At 44.7% G+C, this 26,735-nt stretch overlaps 1 protein-coding gene across 1 annotated transcript in view; it reads right to left on the bottom strand.

The window, feature by feature from the left end:
• LOC103782145 (histone-lysine N-methyltransferase, H3 lysine-79 specific-like) overlaps window positions 1–26,735 on the bottom strand; it is a gene marked incomplete at both ends in the record, with an annotated part of 45,193 nt that overhangs the window by 12,124 nt on the left and 6,334 nt on the right. The window contains 12 exon segments of the mRNA XM_008949893.1: window positions 1,587–1,678; window positions 3,488–3,601; window positions 4,046–4,280; window positions 4,994–5,077; window positions 5,981–6,022; window positions 6,633–6,739; window positions 9,565–9,633; window positions 10,953–11,032; window positions 13,570–13,625; window positions 21,891–21,953; window positions 24,636–24,730; window positions 26,528–26,735. The exon segment at window positions 26,528–26,735 is cut by the window's right edge and continues 33 nt beyond it. Of these exon segments, the coding sequence (XP_008948141.1) occupies window positions 1,587–1,678; window positions 3,488–3,601; window positions 4,046–4,280; window positions 4,994–5,077; window positions 5,981–6,022; window positions 6,633–6,739; window positions 9,565–9,633; window positions 10,953–11,032; window positions 13,570–13,625; window positions 21,891–21,953; window positions 24,636–24,730; window positions 26,528–26,735 (1,245 nt within the window).

Below are 26,735 nucleotides of genomic sequence, written 5' to 3'. Positions count from 1 at the left end.
AAAACATCTTCATACCAAATTCCTCATTTTAATGTCTTAAAGTCTAAACCAGCTGTCAGACACCAAGATGAAGTGATTACTTTCCCACATCCTCAACTTGTGCTTCCAGTGCACGGCACAACACTTGCACACTGTCACTTCTCCTGCTCTTCTCAGTGCAAGGAGATGAGTTAACTTTATGCTGACTTTCCTGACAAGTACAGAACAAGCAGAAAAATAGGCTGCTTCAGCAAAAAGCTGACAATTCAAAATGCTGTTTGACTGTGGAAACAAATGGGAACAACCACAGGAAAAAGGTTTGTATGGACATCAGGATGAAGCAATTCTCAGCAATGAACAGGGTGGCACAAGTTACCCCCTCTCATCTGGAAGAAGAGTTCCCATTATGGAAACCCCCATAAAACAACACTACAGCTCTATGCTGACACTTTCACCAAGGCCACAGAGCAAGGAAAAGCTTCCCTGGGGGCTACCAAGAGCTTGAATTGGCCAGAAATTAAAGATTATTGTTGAGCTATATGGGCAAAGGTTCCTCCATAGAAGTAGGAGGACAGTCCCCCTCATCTGGGCTAACTTATAAAGCAATTAAATTATTCATAATTGAGGCACAGCAATACAATAAGGAAAGGTGTTTAGCTGGTAAATCTCCTCCCTCTGCTGGGGAGATGGCTCCATAGCAGAGAACACTGTCCCACTTCCCAGCTGCAGGGTTTTCTTTGCCTTCCCACGTATTTCAACCCATGACTTGCTAAATTTAAACTTTGCCCACCAGTGCAATGTTAACACATTAAGATGGTCAATACTAAGGATGCTTCATTAAGTCTCTTAAGTCAGTGATGACAGTTTGGTTCTTTTAATCCCATACTTCAATTTGTCACAAGTTTAATGAGCCATCCTGAGACTACAGTACTCAAACCATTTAGGCTTTCAAACAGTAGGGAAATAACAGAATAGAAGTCAAAACCCAGAAAATTCCACTCCAAGGAATTTGTATTTGTATGTTTCTTGAGTCCTCAAAGTTGCTACAATCTTTAGCCAGATTAAGCACAGTTTAATAATCAAGAAGCAGCTCACAGGGTGCATCCATGCCAGGAAGCCCCTCGAAGCAGAGGGGCTGGATTCAGGCAGTGGGTGCTGCTGGAGAGCCTGAGCACCACCTCAGGAGCAATCCTGTGATCCATAAGACATTCAGGGAAGAAAAGCAGCTGACAATCCCAAATGGGAGAAGAGGAGGGAGTTCAGGACACCAGCTTACTGCACAGGTACACACAGCTCCATGTTAAAATACAGGAAAAACCAGAAATACTGAAGTAAGTCTTATTAGGTGGAGGGGCACCACAGGGAAGAGGGGAGGTGCCTCTCTCCTAGCTTGCAGATTTAAGCACACAAAGACTGACCGAGTTTGCAGTCAAATCCCCAGGTACAGTGCTTCAGGTTAAGCATTACTATGGTGGAGTTCTGGTAATTGTCCTGGTGCAGCACTGGTGTGAAGTGTACACGATTCCCTCCTCCAGCATTTCCCCCCAGATCTCAGGTACCTGGCAGACTGGCAATTTCATTTTAGAAATGCTGAAAATGAGACCTACCTTTTCCTGCTCCAGTAACTGTTGCAGACTTGCTTTATACTGAGGAGTTTTCATGTATGCCATGAACTGCATGTACTGGATCTTAAAAGAGTCTGCAAAATAAATAAGGAGAGGATGCATTTCAAGTGAGAGTAAGTGCAAAGCTCCTATCTACCCCATCTGCTCTCTTGACACTTCTCCCCACTTTGCTCTCTCTTGTTTTTTATTGGGACTGTAAGTCAGAACAAGCCATTAAAGATCAATTTAGAGCATGCATAAAATCCATCTTCTGCTGCAAGCTGAACTCTTGGATCCATTAGCTACTTATAATAGGTACCCCCATGAAGTCATGGCAACGCATTCAAAAACACAGAGGAAGATGATGGGTGCTAATGGTGTGTTTGCATGATGAAAGAGGAGCTAAACTGCTTTTAATGCACTGTAAGTAGAAACAATAGAAGGGATTAGAGCTGTAACAGGCAAAGCCAGCCCTGAGCTCCCAGCACTCCTCCTCACACCAGACAGGGCTTGCTCTACCCCTCCTGTCTCCACACAGAGGACAGGCTCTACACCCACATTTACTCTGCCTCCAGGGAGCGCTTGCTTCTCATTGTCCTTCTATCTCCAGCCTCCTGTACCGCAATGAACCCTCCTCCTCCTCCCCAGCCCTCACTGCAAGGGCCCTTTCATCATCAAGCCAACCACATGATTAAGTCCAGTCTGCTGCAATCACAGGCAGCCAAAACATGTAATAGATAGTGGACTTTTCAGCAAGGTTTACTCCAGACAAGTGTCATTCTCCCACTCTCCTCCCTGCCCCCAACATGAAAGGTCCCTCTAAATCACTCTTCTTCTCTCTCCTTCCAGTAAGAAATCACAGAATCATAGAAGGGGTTGGGTTGGAAGGGACCTTAAAGATGACCTAGTTCCAACCCCCATGCCATGGCAGGGACACCTCCCACTAGGGCAGGTTACTCAGAGCCCTGTCCAACCTGATCTGAAACACACCCAGGGATGGAGCATCCACAGCTTCCCTGGGCAACCTGGGCCAGTGTCTCACCACCCTCACAGTGAAGAACTTCCTCAATCTACCTCCCCCCTCTTCCGTTTTGAAGCCATCCCCCCTTGTCCTACCACTACACCCCCTTGTAAAAAGTCCCTCCTCAGCTTTCTTGTAGGCCTCCTTCAGATTATAAGGACCCAATAAGATCTCCCTGGAGCCTTCTCTTCTCCAGGCTGAACTACCCTAACAACTGAACAAATCAGTCATAACTGTGAGACACCACAGCACGAGAGCAGGAGTTAAGGACATCACAGATGCCCTTGAGTCACTATATAGACAGGAATGTCACATCAGATTCCCAGATGATTCCAGACTGGCTCAGTGCCAAAGGCCACAAAGAGGCGTGCTGGGGGTGGAAGCAGAAGACACAAAAAACCACCTCTGAAGTTTTTCCTTAAAATACCCCTTGCATGTGGAGCTTGTTTTCCAGCCACTCCACCTTTGTGATCTCAAAAACTCAAGACAGCATCTCGTTTACTTTGCTTTAAGTTCTGCAGAGAAAATGGAGTGGTGCTCCCCAAGATTGTATCATTTCAGAATAACAGAATGGTTTCACTTAAAATCAAGTTATTTCTGACTGGCCATTTCCATCTAAAGTATTCCTGCTAAACCCAAGTTTATTTCCTGTTGTGCCAAACAAGAGCTGGAACGACGTCAAAAAACAAATGCAGACCAAGACATCAACTTCAGCAGCAAACAAGGGAAGAGACTTTGTGCCAACAGAAGTGAGGCAGGCGGGGGATGATGTGGAAGAAGCTCTCTCCTTCTCCTGTTCAATACTCAGATTTCTTACCATATGTTCAGAAACCTCTCAGTAGAGGTTCCCCTGACAAACACAGGGACACCACAGCACTCTTACCTAGCAGCTTCTGTAGTGCAGGAGGGGTAGGTGACACCAGTAGCTGGTTAGATGAATGCCGTTGCACTTTAGGAGGTAGTTGGTAATATGGACTATGAGGTGACTTGTATGCATCTGAAGAGAGACACAAAGAGAACCTGTCAGATTATGAAAGTCAGTGCTCCTGGCAAGTACAGCAACTGCACCACTGGAAAGCACGTTGTGACAGTGTGAGATCCAGTAACTGAGCTAGATCAACACACTGCAACAGATTCTTTTGGAAGATCATCTACAATTTAGCCTTAGAACAGCAGCAGCAGAGACAAGTTACCAGCTCCAGCTCAGCCCCAGCTTCTGGCCAGACACCTACAGATAGGTTTAACCACCATCTTCTCACATCAGCACAGCACCAACTCCAGAGGAGCTTTGCTTTGCTGGCAAGGGAGAAGTTAGGACAGAAAACCAACTAAACTTATCAATAAAGGAAGAGTGACCTCCCAGTACACATCCAGAGCCTCCAATACTTATCCAGGCTCAGGTGGCAGAGGGAGGCTTCTGCACTGCCAGCCCTGAACTCACCCTGAGGAGAGGATGAAGATGTCTGTGAAACAGTTTGAGCATGCAGAAGTTCTAGTGCAGTTTGGTTCTTCTTGGTCTTGCGCTCTGTGTTTGCAGTGTTCATTTTCTTGGGACGTCCCCGTTTCCTGCCTGCCATTTTCCTTCCTTTTTTACTCAGCTTTTTCTTCCGTGCTTTGGAGGGAGATGGCTTTTTAACGGAATTTGCCGCAGCCTTTTCTTCTTCAGCACCAGAATCCTAGGAGATTTTTAAAAGCCAAAACCTCTTTTAGTCATTTCTAGCTACATAGGCAGCAATCCTTTCAAGCACCCGTTAATAATTTTATGAAAGGAAACTGAGCCACTGTAGTTAAATAACTTCCCAGTGAAGTTGACTTGCTTGGGATAAGAGCTGTCCCCAACACCCAAGGAGCTGTATCCATTCTTTTTTGGACTTATTTGTTACATGAAAGGAAATGCTTAACTGTTGTCTTATTCACCCTGTATTGACTATATTCTTCAACTGAATTTCACTAAAAAGTCAAAGTACAATACTTCACATTTTTGTGCATGAAGACTCACTGCATTTCTAACAGTGCTATGCAGCAGAATGAGAAAGGAAACGAGTCTTTGCAAAAGAGGCTCAGCACACTCTGAGCTCCATTCAACGTGAGCTGTGACTCCAGGAAAGCTCTGCAAGCTGGTGCTGGAGGTGAGCGAGGGTGGACAACCAACTGCTCTATTCATCTTGCAACACATTTTTTCCAGAATTAGTGGTGCTATTCCCAAGTGCAGCTTTTATTAAGTCACCCCATCCTATTTTTGTCCGCAGCAACAGCTATACCAGTGTACATGTTCAGAACAAACACAGTCATTCTTCCCACAGAACCTGGCTTTTCCTGACACAGATTATGAGTCTGTGCACAGCTAAAGAGAAAACACTTTTGCACCATGAGAACACAGGATGCTTACCTTGTTTTCTTGAACCTTTGTTGGAGTAGTTGTGTTGCTCTTATTTTCTCTTTGTTGACGACGTCTAGCTGCCTCTTGTTCCTCCTGCATAAATGTTTGAAAAGATTTAATAAGTTACTCATGTGTTTACCACTTTTTAATACAGACCACTGTGTTTCCCAGCTTAGTCTTCCACAAGAGCTAGGTGTAAGTGCTCTTAACATACAATGCCTAAATAAAAAAACCCAAAGCCCTTTGCTACCAGCAAGGGGGAAAAAAAAAAGCAGGAAGTTCTAAAGTACAGGGATGCCACCCTTCATTTTTCCTTTTGACTCTGAGAAGTCTTTTTCTTTCCCCAAGTTTGATTTCAGCAGTTTGAAATGAGCCAATCTCCAAGAGACCATTAGTCTGGTTGCAACACTTGCTAAACAAGCCAGTCTGAAAGACAAACGTTCACCTGAAGTTTTAAATTAAGTGGCTTCACTTAATTCTCTTCCTGGGAATACCAACCCCATCAGTTATTTCAGACTAATACAGCCCAGCACAGTCTCCAAAATCCTCTGGCATTTTAATTCCACGTGTAACAGCACAGGCTGCAGCAACTGACAACACATTTCATGTCTCAAATAGCAGGTCCCTAAAGGAACATCTCAGAGCACTCTTCAGCTCCATTTCCATGCAGCTGAACACTGGGAGAGATTCAAGCTACCATTTCCTTCTTCAGCTTCAGTGCTTAATGAAGGAAGAGCTCTTTATAGACCTCCAATGCAAGGGAAAAACACCTTGTGGCTGCCCCATTAATCCTCTATTAGAAAGCTCTTGAACTTGATTGTATTAGTGCTCAATGGCATGTGATGCTTCACTTCAATCAGCTCCACGCCCATGTTCCTTGCTTCTCAAGAAAATGTGGGTTTCTATCAGTTCTGTGCATTATTAACAAATGGCTCAATTCCCCACAGTGGCTGCTCCACTGTTTTGAATTTTCTACAGAAAATGACTGAAACTTACCCTGAGTTTTGGATTTTTGAGACTAGAAAAATAGTTTTCAAGCTGAAAATAGAAAGTGAAGATAGTTACTGTCAAAGCCACAACAGATGAATACATGAGAAAAAAACATTAGCTTAAAACTAATGCAGAACTGCTGAAATTCTGACTGGTTTTCTTCTGATAAGCTACATCAAAAAGCCATTTATGTGTCTTCTTTTTCACAACACAGACACATGTGACATGACACAATCAGAGCCTCAGCAAGAGTTTATCACTTTCACCACTGCCCATCCTTGTTTTAAAGCTCTGTGTCATATATCACCACTCAGCAGAAGGTTATTTTCCATGAAGGTACTTCACTCTTGTAGCCCAATAAAATATTTATCTGCACTTAGCATATTCTTTACAAAGAACATGATGAGACTAAAGCAGATTTAGAACAGCCTTGCTGTCATATTGCAAAAACCTCAGTGTGAGAATAAACTATTTCTCCAAGAAATTTTACATTTCTACAGGTTTGTTTCTGTTTTCTTTAACTGGAAAAAAAAAAAGGGGGGGACAGTGAATGTATCAGCATTGTTAACAGAGCTTTGACTGGTTCTACACCAAGGAACTGAAGCTGGCATGTTGACTGCAGAGCAGCCAGAGGCTTCTGGCCCATCTTCATACTCACTATGGTTCGGTCAATAGTATGCAGGTAGTAAGAAACTGGTTTCCCGGTCCATGAGACAGACCCTTTCAGTGGTGATAGCTCCACAACTCTCATTATAGTGCCAATATCTAAAGGAAGAAAGTCAAGTTAGGGAACCACAGCTTGGTGTGCTACTCAACCCTACTCAGCTGAAATTGGCCGTGCAATGGTCAAGGCATACTCAAAACACAAAGATCAGTGTTGAACTCAGAGAGCAAAGTCCTGGGAGAAAGCAGTGAGTTGAAAAAGCCATTTCTTACCCTCTCCCTACGTGCATACTACAGAGAACTTAAACTTGGCAGATGTACCTTGCATTTCTTCAGCTAGTCAGCCATTCCAGAGTAAAAGTCTGTGCTAGTGCTAGTTCTGGGCTACGTGCTATTGGCCTTCAACAAACAGAACTTTCCTGGGTCTCAGACACAACTTTTACATGGAACTCAGCGACAACACATCTGTAGTAACAGGCAGGATTTAATTACACAGGGCCAGTTACAGAACATCACTAGATCCAACCCATGTAAACTGTAACTGCACTATATTTGGACTGGGGACAAACATGTTTTAGATTTGCTTTCTTGCCTATATTTGTTTTGTTCCCTAGAATTAATAGGTATGGGATGTGTCTAAGCATTTCCATAACCACTGAACACTGAGTGAGTGGCATGACTGCAGAAGAAATTATGGCACGCTTCCAATTAAATAGAAAATAACTCAGAAGAGTCAAAAACAAGGTTTAGGACTTGGTAACTTCAACCACTATTTGAACCGCATTTTAATACTTGTTTTGGTTTGTCCCAACTCTTTCCATATTTCTATTTCTTTTGCCAGATGGAACTACTAAAGGCTAAAATAGTATTGAGAAAAAAGTCTGCCTGCTCCTTAAAGCTTTCTCTTTTCCACTATGTTTTTAAAACTACTTAGCTGTTCATACTTTAGATAGGCAGGCAAGCCACGTGACTCAAACTGTACTCAGGCACCAAAAAAAGCCCTGCTGAATAAAAGTATTATGAAAAACCTGCCAGGGCAGCAGCATAAAGCCAGCACAGCAGAATGGAAACACCTTCTCTGCATGCAGAGGGGATCAGCCACCTTTGATGCCATGAGCTCTAAGTGGTGGACATCACCCTGGAAGTGTCATTTAAGAGGCCACTAAGACTGGAACCAGCCCCAGGCCCAGCACATCCCAGCACATCCCACCCACCTTCATTTCATGTTGGTATTTCCCAAGCCCAGAATAGGATTCCAACTTAAAATTGATTCCCACAATCTTCCCCTCACTGTTTGTAGCACACAAAGGTAATTTCTTTTCAGGGCCTCTTATCTGAATCCCTGGAAGAGCTCCTGATTACTGGAAGCTTTTATCTATTTTTATGCTAAGCAATCTCATTCACCCAAATCTTAATTGGCACTCTCTCTATAATTTTAGCATCAACATTCACATTAAGCATGAAATAACAGTTGATATGTAGAGCATTCTAAGAACATTCCCAATGAAGCCACACTGGGGTGAAAGCTGAAACAGGATAAAGAACTGGCTCAACTGAGAGTCATAATCAGGGCTTTTATTAGGTGAAAAAAGTCGTGCACGTTGGCCCCTTTGCCTCCCCTCCACATTGTTAATAACTGCAGTCTCCCAAACCTTGCAAAGAGGGAGATAACAAAATGGTCACAAGCCAGGAAAGTAAAGGCTTGAGAGGCCAAAAAACTTATTTATGTAGGCAGGTCTCCTAACTGAAACCTCAGAAGAGCCTTCTTACATTTCACCTAGTTCTAGAGTGCTCTATAAGAGGAATTAAGCTTTTCTCAGGCACTCTTTGTCTCATTAGCACACTGACAGACTGATCCCAGCTCTCTGGAGGTTTGAGAATTTCCAGCAGTACCATTCTGTCTTTTTTTTCCTTTTGTTTTCAAGTACATGTCTACAAAGCCAGGACCCACTGGTTAAGAAGGATCCAAACAGATGCCCCAGAGAGGAGTATCAACCAGGAAGGAAAAGGGCAGGTTTGTGTGTCTGATGCACAGGACATTCACAATTCAAGCTTAGTAAAAATAACTCAGAATGGCACAATTTCAGTGAAATGCCTTAATGACAGCCTGCAAATTACTGTTCTTGAAAAGCACTTTACCAGCAGTGTCAGGCCAAAAACAGAAGACACAGCTTGAGATTTGCAACTCAGTACATTACTGGCTGTGTTTGCACAGGGAGGGGAATGAGGCGTTGTTAAAACTTAGGGAGTGTTTCACACTGGACACAGTAAATGTGCAAACCCAGCTTGGACTGTTCTTCTGCCTGAAAAATTTCAACAATAAAAACTGAAAAAAAAAGGTCAGAAGCAAACCCAACAGCAGTGGTTTGAGGTGCTGGTAACCTCAAAACCTCACTCAACTGCACTTCACCTACTTGCAAAGGACGAGTGGCAAATATTAAGTCTACTATGCTGAGAAGAAAAACCAAAAATCTTTGTTGGCAATAAACCAGACACAGCAACTGGGTGTTTACAGGATAGGTCTGTTTGATCAGTTTGCAGTAGAGAAGACAGGGCAAAGTTGAACATTTCAGCTTCTAAGCCTTCCAAAGCATGGCTGGTGGGATTTACCTGTCCACATTTAGACAGCTACAATGTAAGGAACTTGCACACAAGCTCCTCACTGCAGCTCTCTGTACTGGAATGAATCTGCCCTTGAAACACCTTAAACACAGCAGGATGAACCCCATAAGAAGTGTCTGTTTGTTCCAACATTGGGTGGGTGTTGGATTGATTTTAAACACGTCACTTTGGCATTGATGCTATAATACAACAGCATTTTTCTCCTTACTTAACAACTCTTTAAAGAGCAACAAAACCCCACCACAGACCTGTTCAGCTAATGAATAGACTGTAACTGTAATGAACAATTAAAAGAGCAATCATACCACTCAAGTTTCGACTGTTAATTCTAAAATTCAGAGGTGCAAAAGGTTTTGAGGACACAATTCTCCCACCTGGAAAAAGACAAAAAAAAAAAAGCAGTCAGCTAACATTGCTTCTTCTAGAAATTGCTACTTATTAAATACAACCCAGTACAGAGCTCTCAAGAGCAGCCCTAATAAAACTACCACTTGTATAGCATTAAAATAAAATTTCACTTAACACTCATTCTGACAGCATCCAAGAAAGTCAATGTATTAGTGCTGCTGGGACCTATGAGGTGACACCTGAAGGATCACTTTAAAATGACAGCTCTTAAAACACTTCCAAAAAAAAAAGAGTACAGTAATTCTCAGTGGCAATCTATAGAAATTTCAATTAGGAACAATTCTATCTCTTCTATCTAGTTAATGTCTTTTACACACAAGCCCCCAGAGCCCTTTTCTTTAAAAGAACACTGGTCTCTGTTTCATAGCTATATTTGGGGTCACTCAGCCCACAGCACAGAGCCCAGCATCTTCTGGGAAGGGAACTAAGGTTTCTTCCTTTTCTAAAATCAGTCTGAACGTTGCCCACCTTGCTGCTTCTCTGAAGTCACCACTAAACAAAAGTTTTTTTAAAAAGTTTAAAAATCAACCACTGAAATTAATGCCAACAGCAACAGTTTGGGGGGTTTACAGTTTGCAGCAGAGCCCAGAAGTCACATTATTTCCTTCAGCACAAAGCTGCACCGTGGGAAGCCACAGCTTCTGGGTCATGCCACACATTCTTCTTTTCAAAAACACTAATTTCTATAATTTCTGCCACAACCAAATAAAATTGTTACTCAGCCAAGTGGTTAAGAGGAAAGAAAAAAGACACTTTGGGCAACCTAAGGGCCACGGTGGGGTCACTGGGCAACCCCAGTCACTAGTGTCTGCCCCTGACTCCTCCAGAAGCATACCAGATATCCAGTGACAGTGTCCCCATATTAATGCATTAATTAATGCTTAATGCCAGTACTAAATGTGACAACATCAAACAGGAGAATGCAGTAAGTGAGTTCAGGGTGCAGCTGCAGGACTCGGGCGTACAAAGCCATGGCTGTGCAGCCAGGGAGTTTTCCAGTCTCAGCCATTCCATGTGTTCTCAGCTCCCACAAGAGGTAAGACAGGACCAGCAGCCCCCACCCCAACAGTCTCCACATGCAGAGCTACCTCCAAGTGATCACGTCGGTCAGAGCAGATGTTAAGATGGGCAGTGAAAAGCCCAAGAAATAAGGACTGCAGTGCAGATGCTTGCCTGCAAAGCATGGAACAAGACCCACCAAAGGCTGGAACTAAGCCCATACCACCACCCACCATCCTCCCACAGCAGGAACCCCTGGAAAAAGGGCTTCAGCTCGACTGGTTACCTTCCTTCATGTTCGCAAATCGCTCCTTCAGCTGGTGATCCACCTCAGGACCAAAGGCAAAATTATTCACAAAAATAACACTGCAAGATAATGGTTTAGTTAATGAACAGGGACAGGCAAACGGGACCCAAGTGTGTACACACAACTCTGCACACACAGCTACCCCCACAACCACATGTCACAGGCACTTGGAGCCTTTACAGCCACTTCTGAACCTGAAAAATGAGCCTGTCCCTCACTGCAGCTACTTCCACCTGAAAAAGCTTTCCTCTTGCAGTGACACAAAGCAGTACCTTACCTGGAGCATTCACACACTGCCTGCCCTCTTAATTACATTTAAAGCATGTTAAAGGCTCCTGCTCTGACAGTTCCTCTCAGAGTACAGTTGGTTTCAACATCAAAATCATGTGCAAAAGGTTTCCACCCCTCTGCCATGGTGAGATCAAACACCAACACAGCAACTACCAACACACAGTAGCTAAGCCACAAGTGAAAAATGACACTTCAACGTGGCACATTTCATCCCATTGCTGCCTCACATGCACTCAAAACATGGCAGCAAAATATCAAAATGTATTTTCCCTTCTAGCTCTAAATTCTCCTATTCATGCATAGAGACAGTTGACATCTCTCCCCATTTTCTATCCTGTCCTAAGCCCAGCACTTCACCCTAACCCACAACGGAGGAGTTGTGTCTTTCTTTCTGGGTTAGGAAACCCAAGGAGGGGGTTTTGTTCCTGAAAAGAAACCCCTCAGTTGTATGGAAACAAAGAAACCTGCACATAGGTAGAACCACTCAAGTGATAAAACCGTTTGGGAAATATCATATAGCAGATTTTTAAAAACAGACCTTTACTTTTAAGAGCCTCTAACTGTCCCTGGTGCCTGTTTCCTCAGCATCTCCTGGAGGCTGTCAGGCACCTGGGGCATGCATGCTGCCAAAGCTACTTGGGCATTTTGGTCAACGTGAAGAACTCTTTCTGTGCAAGGGGCCTGCTGGAAAACTCCCCTCCTAGTGCCTCCACACATGAAACATGTTCAACAAGGACACTGAGTTTAAGAGCAGCAGCCAAAGCTATTAAAAACCACGGATGAAAAATGTTTATACATCAAGGGGAAAAAAAAGTTACTCTTGCTATGCCTTGCTCTTGGAGATTTGGGAAACCCTGCCTGGCAAGTAAGGCTAGCAGGGGTTTCTTCCTCCTCCTTCCCACCACGTGCCAAAAAAGAGGCCTTGCAAAACAGCCAAGTGTATTAACGGGACGAGAAAACATCCAGGAAAGGAAGGGAAAAAGACAGAGCTTGCCAGAGAGACTTTTTTTCAGTGTTCCTTCTGGCACACTACTTTGTATGCACACGCTGGAAGCACAGGAGCCCCCAGGCCACCCCTTCCAGCACGTACTCCCCAAGTGCAGGAATTGTGCTGAGCTTGCCCCGTGTCCCTGTCCTGGGACAGGCCGCACCAGGCCACCCTTCAGCTGCTTCTCCCTGAGGCTGGATGGCTCCCACGTGAACCTGTCCATCTGCAGCCTCCTCAGAGAGCAGACACTGAGCAGTTGGCACACTCAGGACAGACACCTGAGCAAAAAGTCACTTCTTGTGGAGTTTCTGTAGAGGGAACGAGGTGGCTGTGGATCAGCAGGCACACAATTAGCTGCATACCACACAAAATAAACACCCCTCTGAGTTTGTGCCTACAGTTAGGTGCACCTCAGCTAAAAATAAACGTCGTTTGTTCCAAGGGGTGTCACACAGACAGCACAGCAGTGTGTGTTTGGAATAGTCAGCAAAAAGCCAAACCCCACCACTCTGCAAGGCTGGGGTAAGTCTGTCCACAAATTAAAAGGCCCCTCCAGAAGTTGAAGAGAGGTACACCACAGTGCCAAAGCCATCAGCCTGGCAGAGGCCCTTTGGATGGAGTACTCTTAAAACAGTGCCCTGGAAGCAATCCCTGAAGTGCCCCCATGCTGAAGGCTTCCAGAAAGCCCTCTTTGAGAACTGTCTTCCATGTCCCCACGTAACAGAGTGACCCAGAAGGTCATATAAAAATGAAGACTTTTTCTTTTTTTTCTGTCCATAAGGTTGAATAAATGCAAAGCCTTTAAAAATCTTTAAAATACAGAGGAATATTTTATTGCTTTTAACAAATTTACTCTTTTTTGCTACCACTGAAGAGGAGTCTAACCCTCTGTACAGATCTTCACAGAAATAAATCTTCAAGACAAGCAGCTTAATTGAATTCCCAATTTAAGCTGGAAAAGTCTCACTTGGGTCTTTTGCCTAGCTGTGCACACCAATAGCCAAAATAACTAGTCCTCTGCCAGAATAACTGACATGAACTACAGGGATATGCAAAACAAACAGAGGTTTGTACTTCTCTGTATGACCAGAATTTATCTTGGATGCAGCCTTGTATGTAATATCACGGGACACACATTTAAATCCATTCTTCTAGGCAGAAAACAGGATCTAAAGAGGCCAGTATAAAAGTTGGCAGAGAGACTTTTGGTATTTGCTATGGAAATTCTATATAAAAATCTGGCCAGCTTCCCAATTTCCATTATACAAACTCCCAAATATTCAGTTCATAAAGCAGCATTCAATTGCTGTACTGTACCTTGTGTTTGCAATTCTCTCTCTCCATTCTTCTGAGAGGAAGTCACCTCTTTCCAGCTTAAAAAAAGACAAAAAACACAGGAAAAAAAAAACACACAGACACAGGTGAGTTAACATTGCTCCTTTTTGCTCTGCATCCCTTTTCCTCTGGGGAAGGCCAAACGTGCTGTAGCACCTCAGGGGTGCTGCTGCAAGTGAGGCCACGTGAAGTCTTTAGGAAACACCAAGGAGATGAAGCACCCAGAGCTCAGCAGCTGGCTCTGCCCATCCCACGGAGCCCAGAGGTGCCTCCCTCTGTCCCTCCCTCAGCTGCTCTCCCGACACAGGACGAAGGGGAAGGGTGCCCGGGTGGCACTGGTGCCCCACAGAGCCTGTGCTCCATGGAGATGCCAGTGATGCCCTATGGCACCTGCACCATGAACAGTCAGGGAATGTCTCCTCAAGGCCCCCTGGCCCCCCATGGTTCCATCAGCCCAGCACAGCACTTGCTGGAAACGCTGGCTGGTAGCTCAGCCTCTTGTTGCAAGCAGCAGAAGCTTCTGAGTTTTCCATGGTGCTAAATATAAATCTCAAATGCTTCTAAAAATTTTGAGTTGGAAATCAAGTAACATAAAGGCCTTATCTGACAATAATTGCAACTTCAGTGTCTCACGTAGACCTTTCTGATGAAACCACATCAGGTTCCAGGTTAATACCCACACTACAGAGCCTTGCCCCAGGGTAACATTTCTCTGCTGAAAGGAATCTATGGGCCATGCTGGTTTGCTGTGCCACAAATAAAGTGGAAGGAGGGTTTGTGGGGGAAGATAAGAGGGGAGAAAAAATAACATGCAACTATATAATTAGTGATGATGACACACTTTGAAGGGGCAAGGAGGAGGATGGCTGATGGCTTATGTCAGAACCTGAAGAACATCAAAGCAATGACAGTGACTGCTTGGCATCCTTTCTCTGCCTATGTTCCTTTGTACAGAAGGAAGCGAGCACTTCACATGCCAGCACTGACTCTGTTTAGTGACAACTCAAACAGAAGTGCTGGCACTGGGACACAGACACACTCCAGCTACTTCTAAACCTCCCTAGCCAAGCCAGGATACCTGGCTCAGTGAAGCAGCAGAGCCTGGTGCCTTCCACTGCAGCTTTCTCTTCCTGGTGGAGCAGCCTGGTGCCACTAGAGCCACAGAAGGGATGACAAATGGAGGTAAACCTGCCAGAGCCATGGTCCCACAGGAGTGGGTCTGCTTCTTGGGAGGAAAGGAGAGGAAAAAAACCCAAAGAAGCTGTCCAAATGGAAGAGGGCTGAGAAGAAGGAACATCAAGGGTCCTTGGGCAAGAGATAAAGAACTTCACAAAAAGCCTGAAGTGTTAGAAATTAAACATGCTGGAAGCAGCAAGTTAGAGGAGTCAGAGTCAGTCAGAACTCACTGTTCTGCCAAACAGCTAGGCTGAAATGAGATTTTAAACCAGAACGACTACCTGTATTGCCAGCCCTGCTGGGAGGGATGCAGGTTTTGTCATCCCCACTACAGGCTGGAGACTGAACTCAGAGAGATCCAGCCCAAGGACTTCAGAATCTAAAGCAGAAACTCAGTGCAACATCAGAACAGTCCTAGAGGACTGAGTCTTTCTCATCTTGAGTATGGGAACATTTTTTCTGGAGCTCTGCAAGCCCTATTTGTGCATGGAGACCATCTCTAGATTGTTTGTAAGAGGCTGTTTTGTCTCAACATCTTATCTGTTCTTGCAGTGAGTAGTTTCATGGTTGAGTAATCAAGACACAGCAGAATAAAACCCACATGTAAGGAAACTATATTTATTTTACAGCAGTTTTGGCAAGTCAGCTTCTGTATTGCAGTTCTCACCACCACGCAGTTTCTAATGGCTACATGAGGTTTTCACACGCTAACAGTAGAGAAGAAAACTTTTGCAAAATAAGGAAGCATGATTATAAAGCCATAGTCAAGCAAGAGAACAAAGAACCAGTGTAACATGAAACTATTTTGAAATACTGAGCTTCATGTAAAGGTTTTGAAATCCAAGCAAAGTGGCTGTTATACGTTACTTGGGTCCAATTACACCACACATTTCTCCTGCCTGTGTGGTTAGGAAGAGGGGAGTTATCACCCAAATCTCCATGCTTTAACCTGGAACAACACATGGAGGTTGAACATCTTTCCTCCTGTTTCCTTCTGCAAGACAGAGCTGTGTTACAATTCCCATGAAGCACAGCCCCATTTAAACACATCCATTTCCACCCTGTAATGCTACCCCAGCTCATCCTTAGCCAAGAGCTGAGGGAAAAATCTCACCAGGAAAAATACTGGAGTACAGACATAACCAGATGGTCAACTGCAGCTGGGAGAAAATGGGTTATTTTTTCCCCTCTGGAAGCAAGACAGTGATTCCTGGAGCTGGAGGCTTTCTGCACTCAAACCAGCACACAAGCTGTCTGACTGAGTACTCCCAGTGACCTTTTATTTAGCCTACGGTACTTGGGGAGCAGTGATCAATAAATGATGGCATGAAAGAGGGAAAGTAGTGGCCTTCCCCATCAGCTGACACAAGGAACCCAACAAAACCCCCCAAAATCCCAGCCAGCCCTGTGCTTCACAGTAATCCTGAGAGCAAAAGAAGTACTAGCAAGGAAACTCCAGCTAATGAACTCCTGGCCAAGGGCAGCAGTAGCTAAACCAGTGGAAAAACATGGTCCTTTAGATCCATATGGACCTTACCAGTGCTTATAAGTACCTAAAGGGCAGCAGTCAAGAGGCTGGGGCCAGACTCTGTCAGTGGTGCCCAGGGACAGGACAAGGGGCAACAGGAACTAATTGGAATCCAGGAGGTGCCACCTGAGCAGGAGGAGAAACTTCTTTGGGGTGAGGGTGGCCAAGCCTGGAGCAGCTGCCCAGAGAGGCTGTGGAGTCTCCTGCTCTGGAGAGATCCCAAACCCTCCTGGCTGTGACCCTGGGCACCCTGCTGTGGGTGAGCTGCTGGAGCAGGGGCTTGGAGGAGATGATCTCCAGCAGTCCCTTCCAGCCCCACCACGCTGGGATCCTGGCTATGGTCATGCAGGGAGAAGGTAGCACTCCTGTGCAAACCAGTGGTGACAGCTATGTGGATACACTCAATCTCTTCCCACCAGTGTCCCCACCCCCATTGTGTTCCTCCTCTCTCTGTGAAACTTAATCTCCTTAGTGAATAATGAATGGAAGGGGCCATCTGTAATGCAGATATTTTCATCTGATTAGACAATGCAGGAGACCTGCTTTATCTAAAAGGATAATTAGCTCAGTGAAATCCTCTTCAGAGGGCTGCCAGCTTGCATTGTTTCTAAATTTAGAAGTCAAAACAGGTTTTTATTCAGTTTTTTTTTTAAAAAAAAATAGATAAATTTGCTCTACAGAGACCACAGGCTCCACAGCATCCCATCCCTGTACCTCGGGCAGGTCACCCCCCAGGGGAGGGGGCAGCCAGAGGTACACCCAGCGGGTGTTCAGCACGTAGCAGAGCAACAGTTGCTGAAGGTCAGGCCCCTCGGGCAGGGAGGAGAGCTCTGTTCTCACCCCGTGAGGGCTGCCAGGCCCTCTGCTAACGCTCTGTTTGACCGGCTGCACAAAGCCATAAATTCACACGCAGAAAGGGCTCATTCCAGCAGCCTCCGTGCAAACACTTGGCTCACGAAACCCAGTCATTTCTGCCTGGAAAAGTACACATGGTTATTTTTAGGTTCCTGTTCTTTTCAAAAATAACTGGAGGCATGAATACAAACCTCCTAAAATGTGGCATCGTTTCAAAGCCACAGGGGACGTTTGGAGGGTTTTTCAAATACCCAAACATCAAGTTTCCCGCTGAAACAGGGCTGTCAAAAATACCTGGGACAGACACTGTCCTGCTCTCCCTGCTGCTGCCGACACAGGGGACGTGTTGGAGTGCCCTCAGTCCATCCCCACAAACCAGCAGCTGCTCTCAGATGACAACAGGCAATGAAGCTCCTCCATAAATCACTCTGCTTTTGCTCAGAATGCAGATTTCCAGGAAAAGAAGCTAGAGAGAGCACCCCAAACTCAGAGACAAGCCTGCGCCAGGTTTCCACTGATTTATGGACAAAAATCACCTCTGCTCCCTGTCGCTGACCCACAGAGCACCTCCAGCAATTAAGCTACAGGGGTTTCCTCCAAGCAGACAGCACATGGCAGAGATGTTCACCCAGCCCTGAGCAACTTTGACCTGTGTTTTCCTGCATGTAGTCTGAATACTTGTAGATGATTTACACCTACTGCTGAAACAAGCTTTTCTGGGACAGGGGAAGGCAATCTGCTATGGCAACCCTGAGTAAAACCCAAACCAACCCTTGTCTTCAGCAGAAGTGCAGTGGGTGACTGCAGCTACCACCAACTTCACCTACAACTGGCAGAACACCCTCCCCTAGCAGAGGAACACAACAGGTAGTAGGCACTGAGGACACACTGAAAACTTCCTCCAAGGGCACCCGAGGAAGAGCACTGAAGCACTTTCTGCTGCATGGCAATCTCAGCACTGTGCCCCAGATACCTGGAGATGGCTCCAATTTTGAGGCCACATGAGGATATTTACAGTTAGAAACCATGAAAATCCATCTGCCTCTTAATTGCAATACCACTTTTTAATTTGATGACTGCACATGTGCAGAAATTCCCCAGGAAAGACTCTGTAATTATCTAGGCCTAATGACCTTAGAAAAGTCTCCTGTTTCCTTCAGACAACAGTTTTCCTGAAAACAATGGGGTAAGACTAATCTTGGAAACTTCTCCATTGCATGCAAAGAGAAACGAGAATATAAAAGGAGTTGAAACAAAGTGAGATGTGTTGGAAGTGCAACGTTCTAGTCCAAAAAGCTGAAGCAGATGATGATGAAAAAGGCCTAAAGGTATAATGCATTCCTTCCAGATGTCAAAGAGAAGACCAGCAAAGAATATGAAACGATCCCATCAGGAGTTAGACATCAACAACCATGCAACCATAGCACAGGGATGTAAATATTCACAGCAAGCTGGAACACATCAACTGAAGATAAAAACTAAGAAAGACTTATCAGAAATCTTGTTTTGGCATTTTGGTGTCTTTTTTTTTTTTTTCTCCAATTAGAATCATGAGATTGAACAGCTCATCATTTAAAATGAAACTCAGTTCATTTAACAGGATTATGAGATACGATTACCTACAACAGCTGGAGATCAGGAGACTTAGAAGCTAATGTGTGATGAGCAACCTTTCTCCCATTCCTCTCATGCCCCAAATGGATCTTCCCACTCTAAAGCTGCAGTGACCACCCATTACTAGGATCTGTAGCTCTGCAGAAGCCTCAGGCACCCAGCATGCCTCAAAACACTTTGCCTCTAACTACTGGAGAAGATTAACATGCAATTAGCATCTGAAAGTGACTCTAAAATGACGTTTTGTTTCACTGTTTTCTTTTTTTTTTTTTACAAAGATCTGCATCTATGAGACTGTGTATTTTGTATGGAACCATTTCTCAAAAGAGACTTGTTTCTGTGACTGTGGACACCACAGAACAGAAATGGACACGCAGGGTTTATGTTAAATGTTGTCACTGGACCCTGCTCATCAGAATTCAGGTGTCCAAGCTCAGAGCTTCAGGCAGTAACAAGAGCATCCTGGTGGGGAAGGTGAGGAAGCAAATCTGATGTTTGCAGAGCTGGTAAGAGCAATCAACTGCTGCCTCCTCAAAAATCAGTGCTAGCTAAAAGACAAGACTTAAGACAAGCAGCAGACAACCCGTCAGTGAGAAATCAAAAATCCATTTGTATTGGAAACCTGTACTAGGCTCTTGGCTGTTAGGGGGAAAAAAAAAACAACCCAACCACCCACAACCCAGCAGGCCCAACTCCAGCTTTTATTGCTGCCTTATGTACCACAAGTTTGACTTTCACATCCAGGCAGCAGCTGTTAGGTGCACAGAGTCAAAACCACCGTCCACATTATTCAGACAAAGCTGCAGGTGGGATCTGAGACTTCTTCCCACTGAACTTCTGCCAAGCGTCCCTCCTCCGACACTTTATTGGTCTCAAAATATTTATTTTTCATATGACTGCCTAAAATATTAGGGTGGAATTCACAAGTTAAGCGATGCTGATGACAGACTATTTTAATTTGTGCTTATTTTGTCTCCATTTGGAGTTCTGGGACTCCACTAAGCCTTTTGCATGGGCAGAGTTGTTTACAGGAAGATAAAGACACCAAGCTTTTAATTCCGTGTCCTCTAGCTGCATTATGAGACAATTTTGCTCTGTTGAACCACAGTCACCTACAGAACATGCTGCCTAAGGAGTTGCTAAAGAAAATATCCTATTTGGCAAAAGCCTAGAGTACTGGATGAAGCAATAAAAATTAAGCAAAATCTGCCCTGTGTGTCTAGGTGTCCAAAATTTATCTTCAAGGAGACAGGAAACCAACTTTCCTCAAGACAAGAAGTGCTGCTAATATCCAACCCTTCCCAGCAAAGCAGCCTGCATAGTCAAGAAGCAATTCCACTCTAAACAGTTTTCAGAAAACAGTTCTAAAACCCCAAGAACCCAGCAAAAACCAAGTAGCTTTGTTTCAGTCTAGTCCCGGGCTCTGTCACTTGGAATGTGCAATATGGAAACGCTCGCTGCCTACGGCAATCAATATGCTTCCAATATTCCTGTCCAAGTTCCTATCCCAGTCTTTAAATTGCACAGCTCATAAGCAGAGTATCTTCAGTAACAATTCCTTTCATGTCATGCCAGCTGGGTGACACAATGGAAACATGCCATATGGCCACTTCATGAAAAGTAAAGCGTTCGCAGGGTTTCCACAGCAGGAAGGAGTTAGCAGCCCGGTATCAATCCTGCTACAAACCAGTCCCACTGCAGGCCCAGCAGCCTCACAAGAAAATCACACTATACAGCAAAGGCACGTGAGGGGGAAAGGGCCCAGAGGAGGTGTCACCATCACCTTCTCCAGCCTGCTTCCCAAAGGGGGAGGTACAACATCTCTCCCGACAGACAAGCCCTCTGAAGAGCACCAGGGAGCCCAGCAGAGCCAGAGACTAGGAAATGAAGGCTGGCCACCTACAACCCTCCCTTTGATCCCACACTGCTGGGATGCTGAAAGCCACGTGGTTGAAACCATCCCAGTGACACAATAATGGCTCTGCACAGAAGGAAATGAAAGAGTTCCCCCAACTACTGCAGCACACGTTGCTGGCTACAACATCTGAGCAGGAAAGGGGGACCCAGCTTCTCTGGGCAGTTAGGGAACAGCCCTGATGCATCCAGCCTCTTCCTTGACCACAGGGAAGAGGCAGGAGGAGTGGCAATACATGTATTTAAAATCTCCCAGTGGGTTCCTATTGTACTCTGATTACACACATTTCCTCACTGGTGAGTGACTAACTAGGGAGCAGATTTTTTAGTGACATTTAAGAAGGGGAAGAACAGGCAAAGAGTCACACAGACAGCGTATGACTCTGCACATGCCTCACACTATTAATAGAGGCAAAACACATCCACAATGATTAATTAGCATTTGGAGGAAGGGAAAAGCTACTTCAAGAAGCATCCCTGGCCCCAGGTAGAGAGATGCCCTGTGATGACCCATTTACTCCTCCTGCCCTAGCTCCAACCTCAGAGCATCTAATTCCAATCCTTTCCAAATCAGAACTAACCACTCACCATCCTTCCTGAGCCCACAACCCAGGCTTACCTCAAACCATCCATCCTGCTGTTTGCTCCTGACTTACTCCTGAATTAGAGTTCTCTGCTCTAATCTCAGTGCTAGCATTCATCCAGAACTTCAACCTCCCATTCCCCAGTGTTGGCATCTCTGCCATCCCACCCCCTCCACCACCTACCCCAGGTGACCACACCTTCACCTGCCTGCAGAACCAAAAGTTTCAGCTTCTGTTGCTAGCAGGAGATTTCAGAAACCCAAGGGGGAGCTGCCATTTTCAACAGGCTACCCAGTGGAGCCCCACACCTTGAAGGGGTGGGGGGGAGTTAGATTTACTATGAACTGAAGACACATGGCAGCCCCAGTTAAAATGATACAGGTTTAGAGGAATACATCTTCCAAGAGCTTTTGAAAAGGCCTTAACATGCTCCCAGTAACACCACACATCAGGCAAGACAAAGAGGGGGGCCTGAGAGGATGTCTTGGAGAACACCATCCTCAGGATGAAGGTAAAAGCCAGGAAGCAGATGTGACTCATACTGCTGCTTAGCTGGTGAAAGGCTGAAGAGGACTTTGCAAATTCTGTACATCAACATGGATCACAAAGTTTTGCAGCTGAATTTCACTCACTGTGTATTCTGCATGTTTTTTCCCATACCATTTCATCCACTTTCTGAACTCTCTGTCCATCGTCTAGAAGAGAAAGGAAAAACAAAATCACCTGTTAGGACACCTCATGTTACCAGTGACAGTGCAGTAAATGGAGATGCAGCTTTGACAGTGTTCATTGGCACCCAAGTCTTGCTGGTTGGTTGGTTGGGCTTTTTTGCCATTAACACTCAAAGCATAGGCAGACAGACAACTATAGTAGTTTAGTTTCCTTCAAAAACCCTTTGGTTCATCAGGGCCAAGTCAGAACTGGCATCTGGGGCCAGGCTCTTACCAGTGATGCCCAGAGACAGGACAAGGGGCAACGGGCACCAACTGGAACCCAGGAGGTGCCACCTGAGCAGGAGGAGAAACTTCTTTGGTGGGAGGGTGGCCGAGCCTGGAGCAGCTGCCCAGAGAGGCTGTGGAGTCTCCTGCTCTGGAGAGATCCCAAACCCTCCTGGCTGTGACCCTGGGCACCCTGCTGTGGGTGAGCTGCTGGAGCAGGGGGTTGGAGGAGATGGTCTCCAGAGGTCCCTTCCAACCCCCACCACTCTGTGATCTCTCCCTCTCTGCATCAAAGCCACATTGTAAGTGACACAATCTGAGTGGACACTGCTCAGCACTAAAAGTGGCACAGCCTTAAGCAGCTGCTGTGTTGTGGGACATAATCCCACAGCAAGGTGGCCTGGAAAGCAGCACAGTCCAAGGCCAGAGAGCAAAGGAGCAGGCAGGGTAAGACCAGGTCTGCTGGGGTGAGAGAGCAGAAAGTGGCACACAAAGCACTGCAGCAGCAAACAGGAGCAGCAGCATGCTGGTGGAGCAACCAGGAAGAATGCTGCCAACTGCAGCTGAACAGACCACAGCTGTGGAGGGTGGAAAGCTGCTGCTACCATCTTGGAAGACTGAAAAAAAAACCCTCCTGATCTTTAGGATTTGACTCTATGTATCAGAGGGCCCAAATCTGGAGGAAGCAGGGAAAGGAGATAAGGGAGAGAAGCACAGGAGGAGTTCTGGCTTCACTACAGCTTGGAGATGGTAGAGACCTGCATCAGCAGAGCAGTAAACCAGGGACATGTTGACAGAGATGTTTCACAATTCTTTACATTTCAAAAGCAGTCCAAAGCTTAGTAGGACAACTTAGAAAAATCTTCAGTATTTTCACATGCTGTCTGAACTTAAGTTTTAGTATTTAAATCAACTTCTCTAGAACAAATCCATAACATTATTCCTCTTTATTTGAAGCTTTTCAAAGTCGTCTGCATTCATTATCATAGTAACTAGAGATGTGTTGCCACAGCCAATCTTAACTAGAAATTTAATCCAACCCCTTCCACAAATGTTTGTCAGAGATGGGGAGGAACACTGGTCCATGGCACAGAGCACAAGGGAGATCAGCTGTACACAGGCAGCTTCACACATTCTGACACTGCAGCAGCTGGTTGGTTGTTAAATCTGACAGAACACTGTCTGTACCAGAAGAACAATGCAGAATATTTTGTTACTCCAGTAACATTATGAAATACTGGTGTACTTCTGAAACTGAAGGTACACTGGGAACCAATACTCCTCATATTCAATTTGAGGGTAATTTTTTTTGTTTACTAACCATTTTCACTAAAGCCTTGTGTTTGCACTGTGACATGAAGGGGTACTGGTGGCAGTGGGAATCTAACTTTCCCTCTTTAACACTGATCTTTAAGTTTACTATTAAACACAGAGAGGAGTCCAGGCCTGGCAAGTGACTCCCTAATGAGAACACTCATGCAGACAGACTGCAAAGAGCTCCCCAGTTGGAAATTTCCACTGGGTCGTGGCAAGGGAAACCAAAGGGGTTTTTAGATCCTCATCTGATCCTCTTTGCCACTGTGTTTATCCTTTTTTGCCCACACCACTGAAAAGGAGGATCAAGGGAGTTTATTTTTATTTTCCCTCCCTTCATGAGGTATAATTTTCTAGCCTGCACTGACTGAGTCAGCTTGTTTTAACAATACAGAAGGCTAAGTTTCTGTTCAGTCTGCTGGAGAAAGTAAACTTAAGGGAAGGGATGACTAACCTTTGTTGTTTGCTTGTAGCTCATTTGCCTTCCAGGTTTGCCTTGGAACTGATTTTCTTTGTGTGTCCCCACTGGCACAGATTTAGAAGTGTAAAGAAAACTCCCTGACTGAACATTATGGTTTTCTCATAGGAAGACCTCATTTAGGTGCCTACTAAGCAGTTATTAACCAGATACCCAACCCAGGCCTCATCCACTGGCCTAAAATAAAGCTCAACTTCAGCTCTAGGACATCAAAAAGGCACATTGCTACTGTAAGCAGGAACATAGCCTTTAAGTCCTTTAAGAACTACTGGTTTGGTGAGTTCATTCCTAGATACCCTGAATGCTGTGGGCTCTGGAAGCACTGTATTAGAGCCATTTCAGACACAGGATGACTAAAGGTGTTTAGGTGAAGCTCACACTGCACTGCCCTTTCATTAGGTCCTACACCATTACAGCTTTACATCTTCAGCAACATGCTGATGCTCCTTCTGTGCACTCCACAAGCACTGTGAGTAAACAACAAGACTCTTCTTCCCCTCAGCACGTCGTGCTCCAGGTCTTACAGAGAAGCAAAAGCAGCTAGGACTGAAACTCTGTTTTTTTCCCTGCACAACACTTAACAGTAATCCTGAACCACTGAGTTAACCTTCAAAGGATACACACAAAACTCACTTCAGAAAGCTCACCTCAGCATATTTGGCTGGAATATCAGCTTTCTCCACACCGTAGTGATGTTTGCAGTTTGTGGCCGCAGCCACTTGAAGCACCACCTGACCCACACCTGCAGGAAAGAAAACACCAAACGTGAGAACAGGCTCCAGCAGAAAGCTCCTGCAAGGGGAGAGAAGAGCTTCCAGAGCAAGGGCCAGCAGGAAAAACGTGACTGAGCTGCAGGACTGGGCTTCAGGGTGCAGCTCCCACTCCCTGCTGTCTGATGGCTCCCACAGGAGTTCTGCCCATCTCTCAGCTGCAAGGCAGATTCAAGGCAAGGTGCTCCACTGAAGTGAGTCCCATTTCCCTATCAGATGTGAATACTAAAAGCCTGGTTTTCAGGAAAAAAGGGGTTTTATCCTAACTAGAAAGTAAGCAGTGCAATTTCAGATTTCTTACAGGAAAGAATTTCTAGCATTGTAGTTTTGAGGTTTAGATTTTTCAATTACAAAAAGTTCACTCCTTCAGTACAAATTCAACAACTATATTCTGGGTTTAATTGTTTCAGCACTCCAAACATCAAAAGTCAAAGGCTTCAGAATTTAAACCATTCCTTTCACAGAGACTTTTTAGACTGTGAATTTTTCTACTGTTGGTCAATCTCCAGGATTAAAGAGGGGGGGTTAGCAAGAAATACCTGATTTTATTTCTGACAGTAGCAGCCAAAAGTATCTAACATTTGAGCTTGCTCCATAATCAGCAGCACTACAGGACTTCAGATGTGATCTCCTTTAACCTTCCTGAACAAACAATTGTGAGCATCTATGGCCATTTTTTTCTTACAGATGGAAAATAGTTTGTGTGATGCTGTGTGATCTGATGCCTGTCTAAGTGTCTCATCTGAATACAAGTAATTGAAACAGGAAATTTGAGACACAAGACCCACTGAGGGAGAAAGCATGAGGTAAAAACAAATCACTGAAGATCCCTGACTGGAGATATATTAAGTCTGGGGGAAAAATGGGACAGCCCTGCTGTCTTTAAATTTAAAATGTTTGGGTTTAATAACTAAAGTATTTTTAAATATTTTTCCCCAGAAGTCCTGTACCATACCAACAACAAAGCCAAAACCTATTTAAAACTTTACAACTCATCCACCAAAAGGTGAAATCCTTACAACTCCTTTCCTGCTCTGAACCAGATTTTAGCAATAAAAAGAAGATATTTTCTGACTCAGTGTATCTCTTCCACATATGTTTGAGATGTACCTGGTTTCTTTACCAACCAGGAGCATCTACTCGCTTTTAAAACTCCAACCTGTTCACGAGAGGCAGCTGGCAGTTGTAAGCTAGATTTTGGGGGGTCTCACAAGGCAGCTGTTAAAGCCAGCTATAATCTTTTTTGACATGCTGAAAAGTAAGTCAGAGGAAAAAAAAATAACCTGCTTAATTTTCAGATTCCACACCAAATGTTTCACACACTGGCATGGGCAGAGTCAAGAAATCACAATTTCAGATATGAAGGGCATAAACTGACTCCACTGAAAACAGACCAATCCTTTGAAATGGAACTGCTATTGTTACCTTTCAAACATCATTTTTAATATTGTTTCCTCTTTATAAGTGTATCCACCAATAGCAATGGAAACCAAGAGTCTTCTCTAACAAGGGTTTACTGCATTTGTCAGCTGACATTTCACTAAGAGCACAGGGAAGAATGTCTGGGATGTCCATTTGGTCTATTTAATCTTGTGATAAAAAGCAGGACCCTCACTGAGGATTAACTAGAAAAGGTGCTTATCCTGTAACACAATCCTCAGTCCTGATCTACTTTGCAAATATGAATGTCACATTTTTCTTTTGTTAAAGAAAGGAACAAGCAGCAAGCAAAAAAAGAAGAAAATCCACTTAAGTTCTTGGCCACTTACCACTGCCCAGGTCAACAAACAGATCATCCTCCGTCATTTTAATTTCATCTATCATTTGGGCCACTAAGTCAAAGGAAGTTTCTCCATAAACCTCTGGGGAAAATGGCTCATAGTTGTTCAGTTTCTCTGGGTCAGTCACGGAGTGGTTGTAGACTTGCTGCAGGATGTGCCGGAGGAGCCCGTTGGAGGGACGCGTGTTCAGCTTCAT

The sequence above is a fragment of the Merops nubicus genome, unplaced genomic scaffold (genome assembly GCF_000691845.1).
Source record: "Merops nubicus isolate BGI_N331 unplaced genomic scaffold, ASM69184v1 scaffold11181, whole genome shotgun sequence".
Taxonomy (NCBI): domain Eukaryota; kingdom Metazoa; phylum Chordata; class Aves; order Coraciiformes; family Meropidae; genus Merops; species Merops nubicus.
The sequence above is the reverse complement of the archived record's forward strand: the minus strand, read 5'-3'. Positions and strand labels throughout refer to the sequence as shown.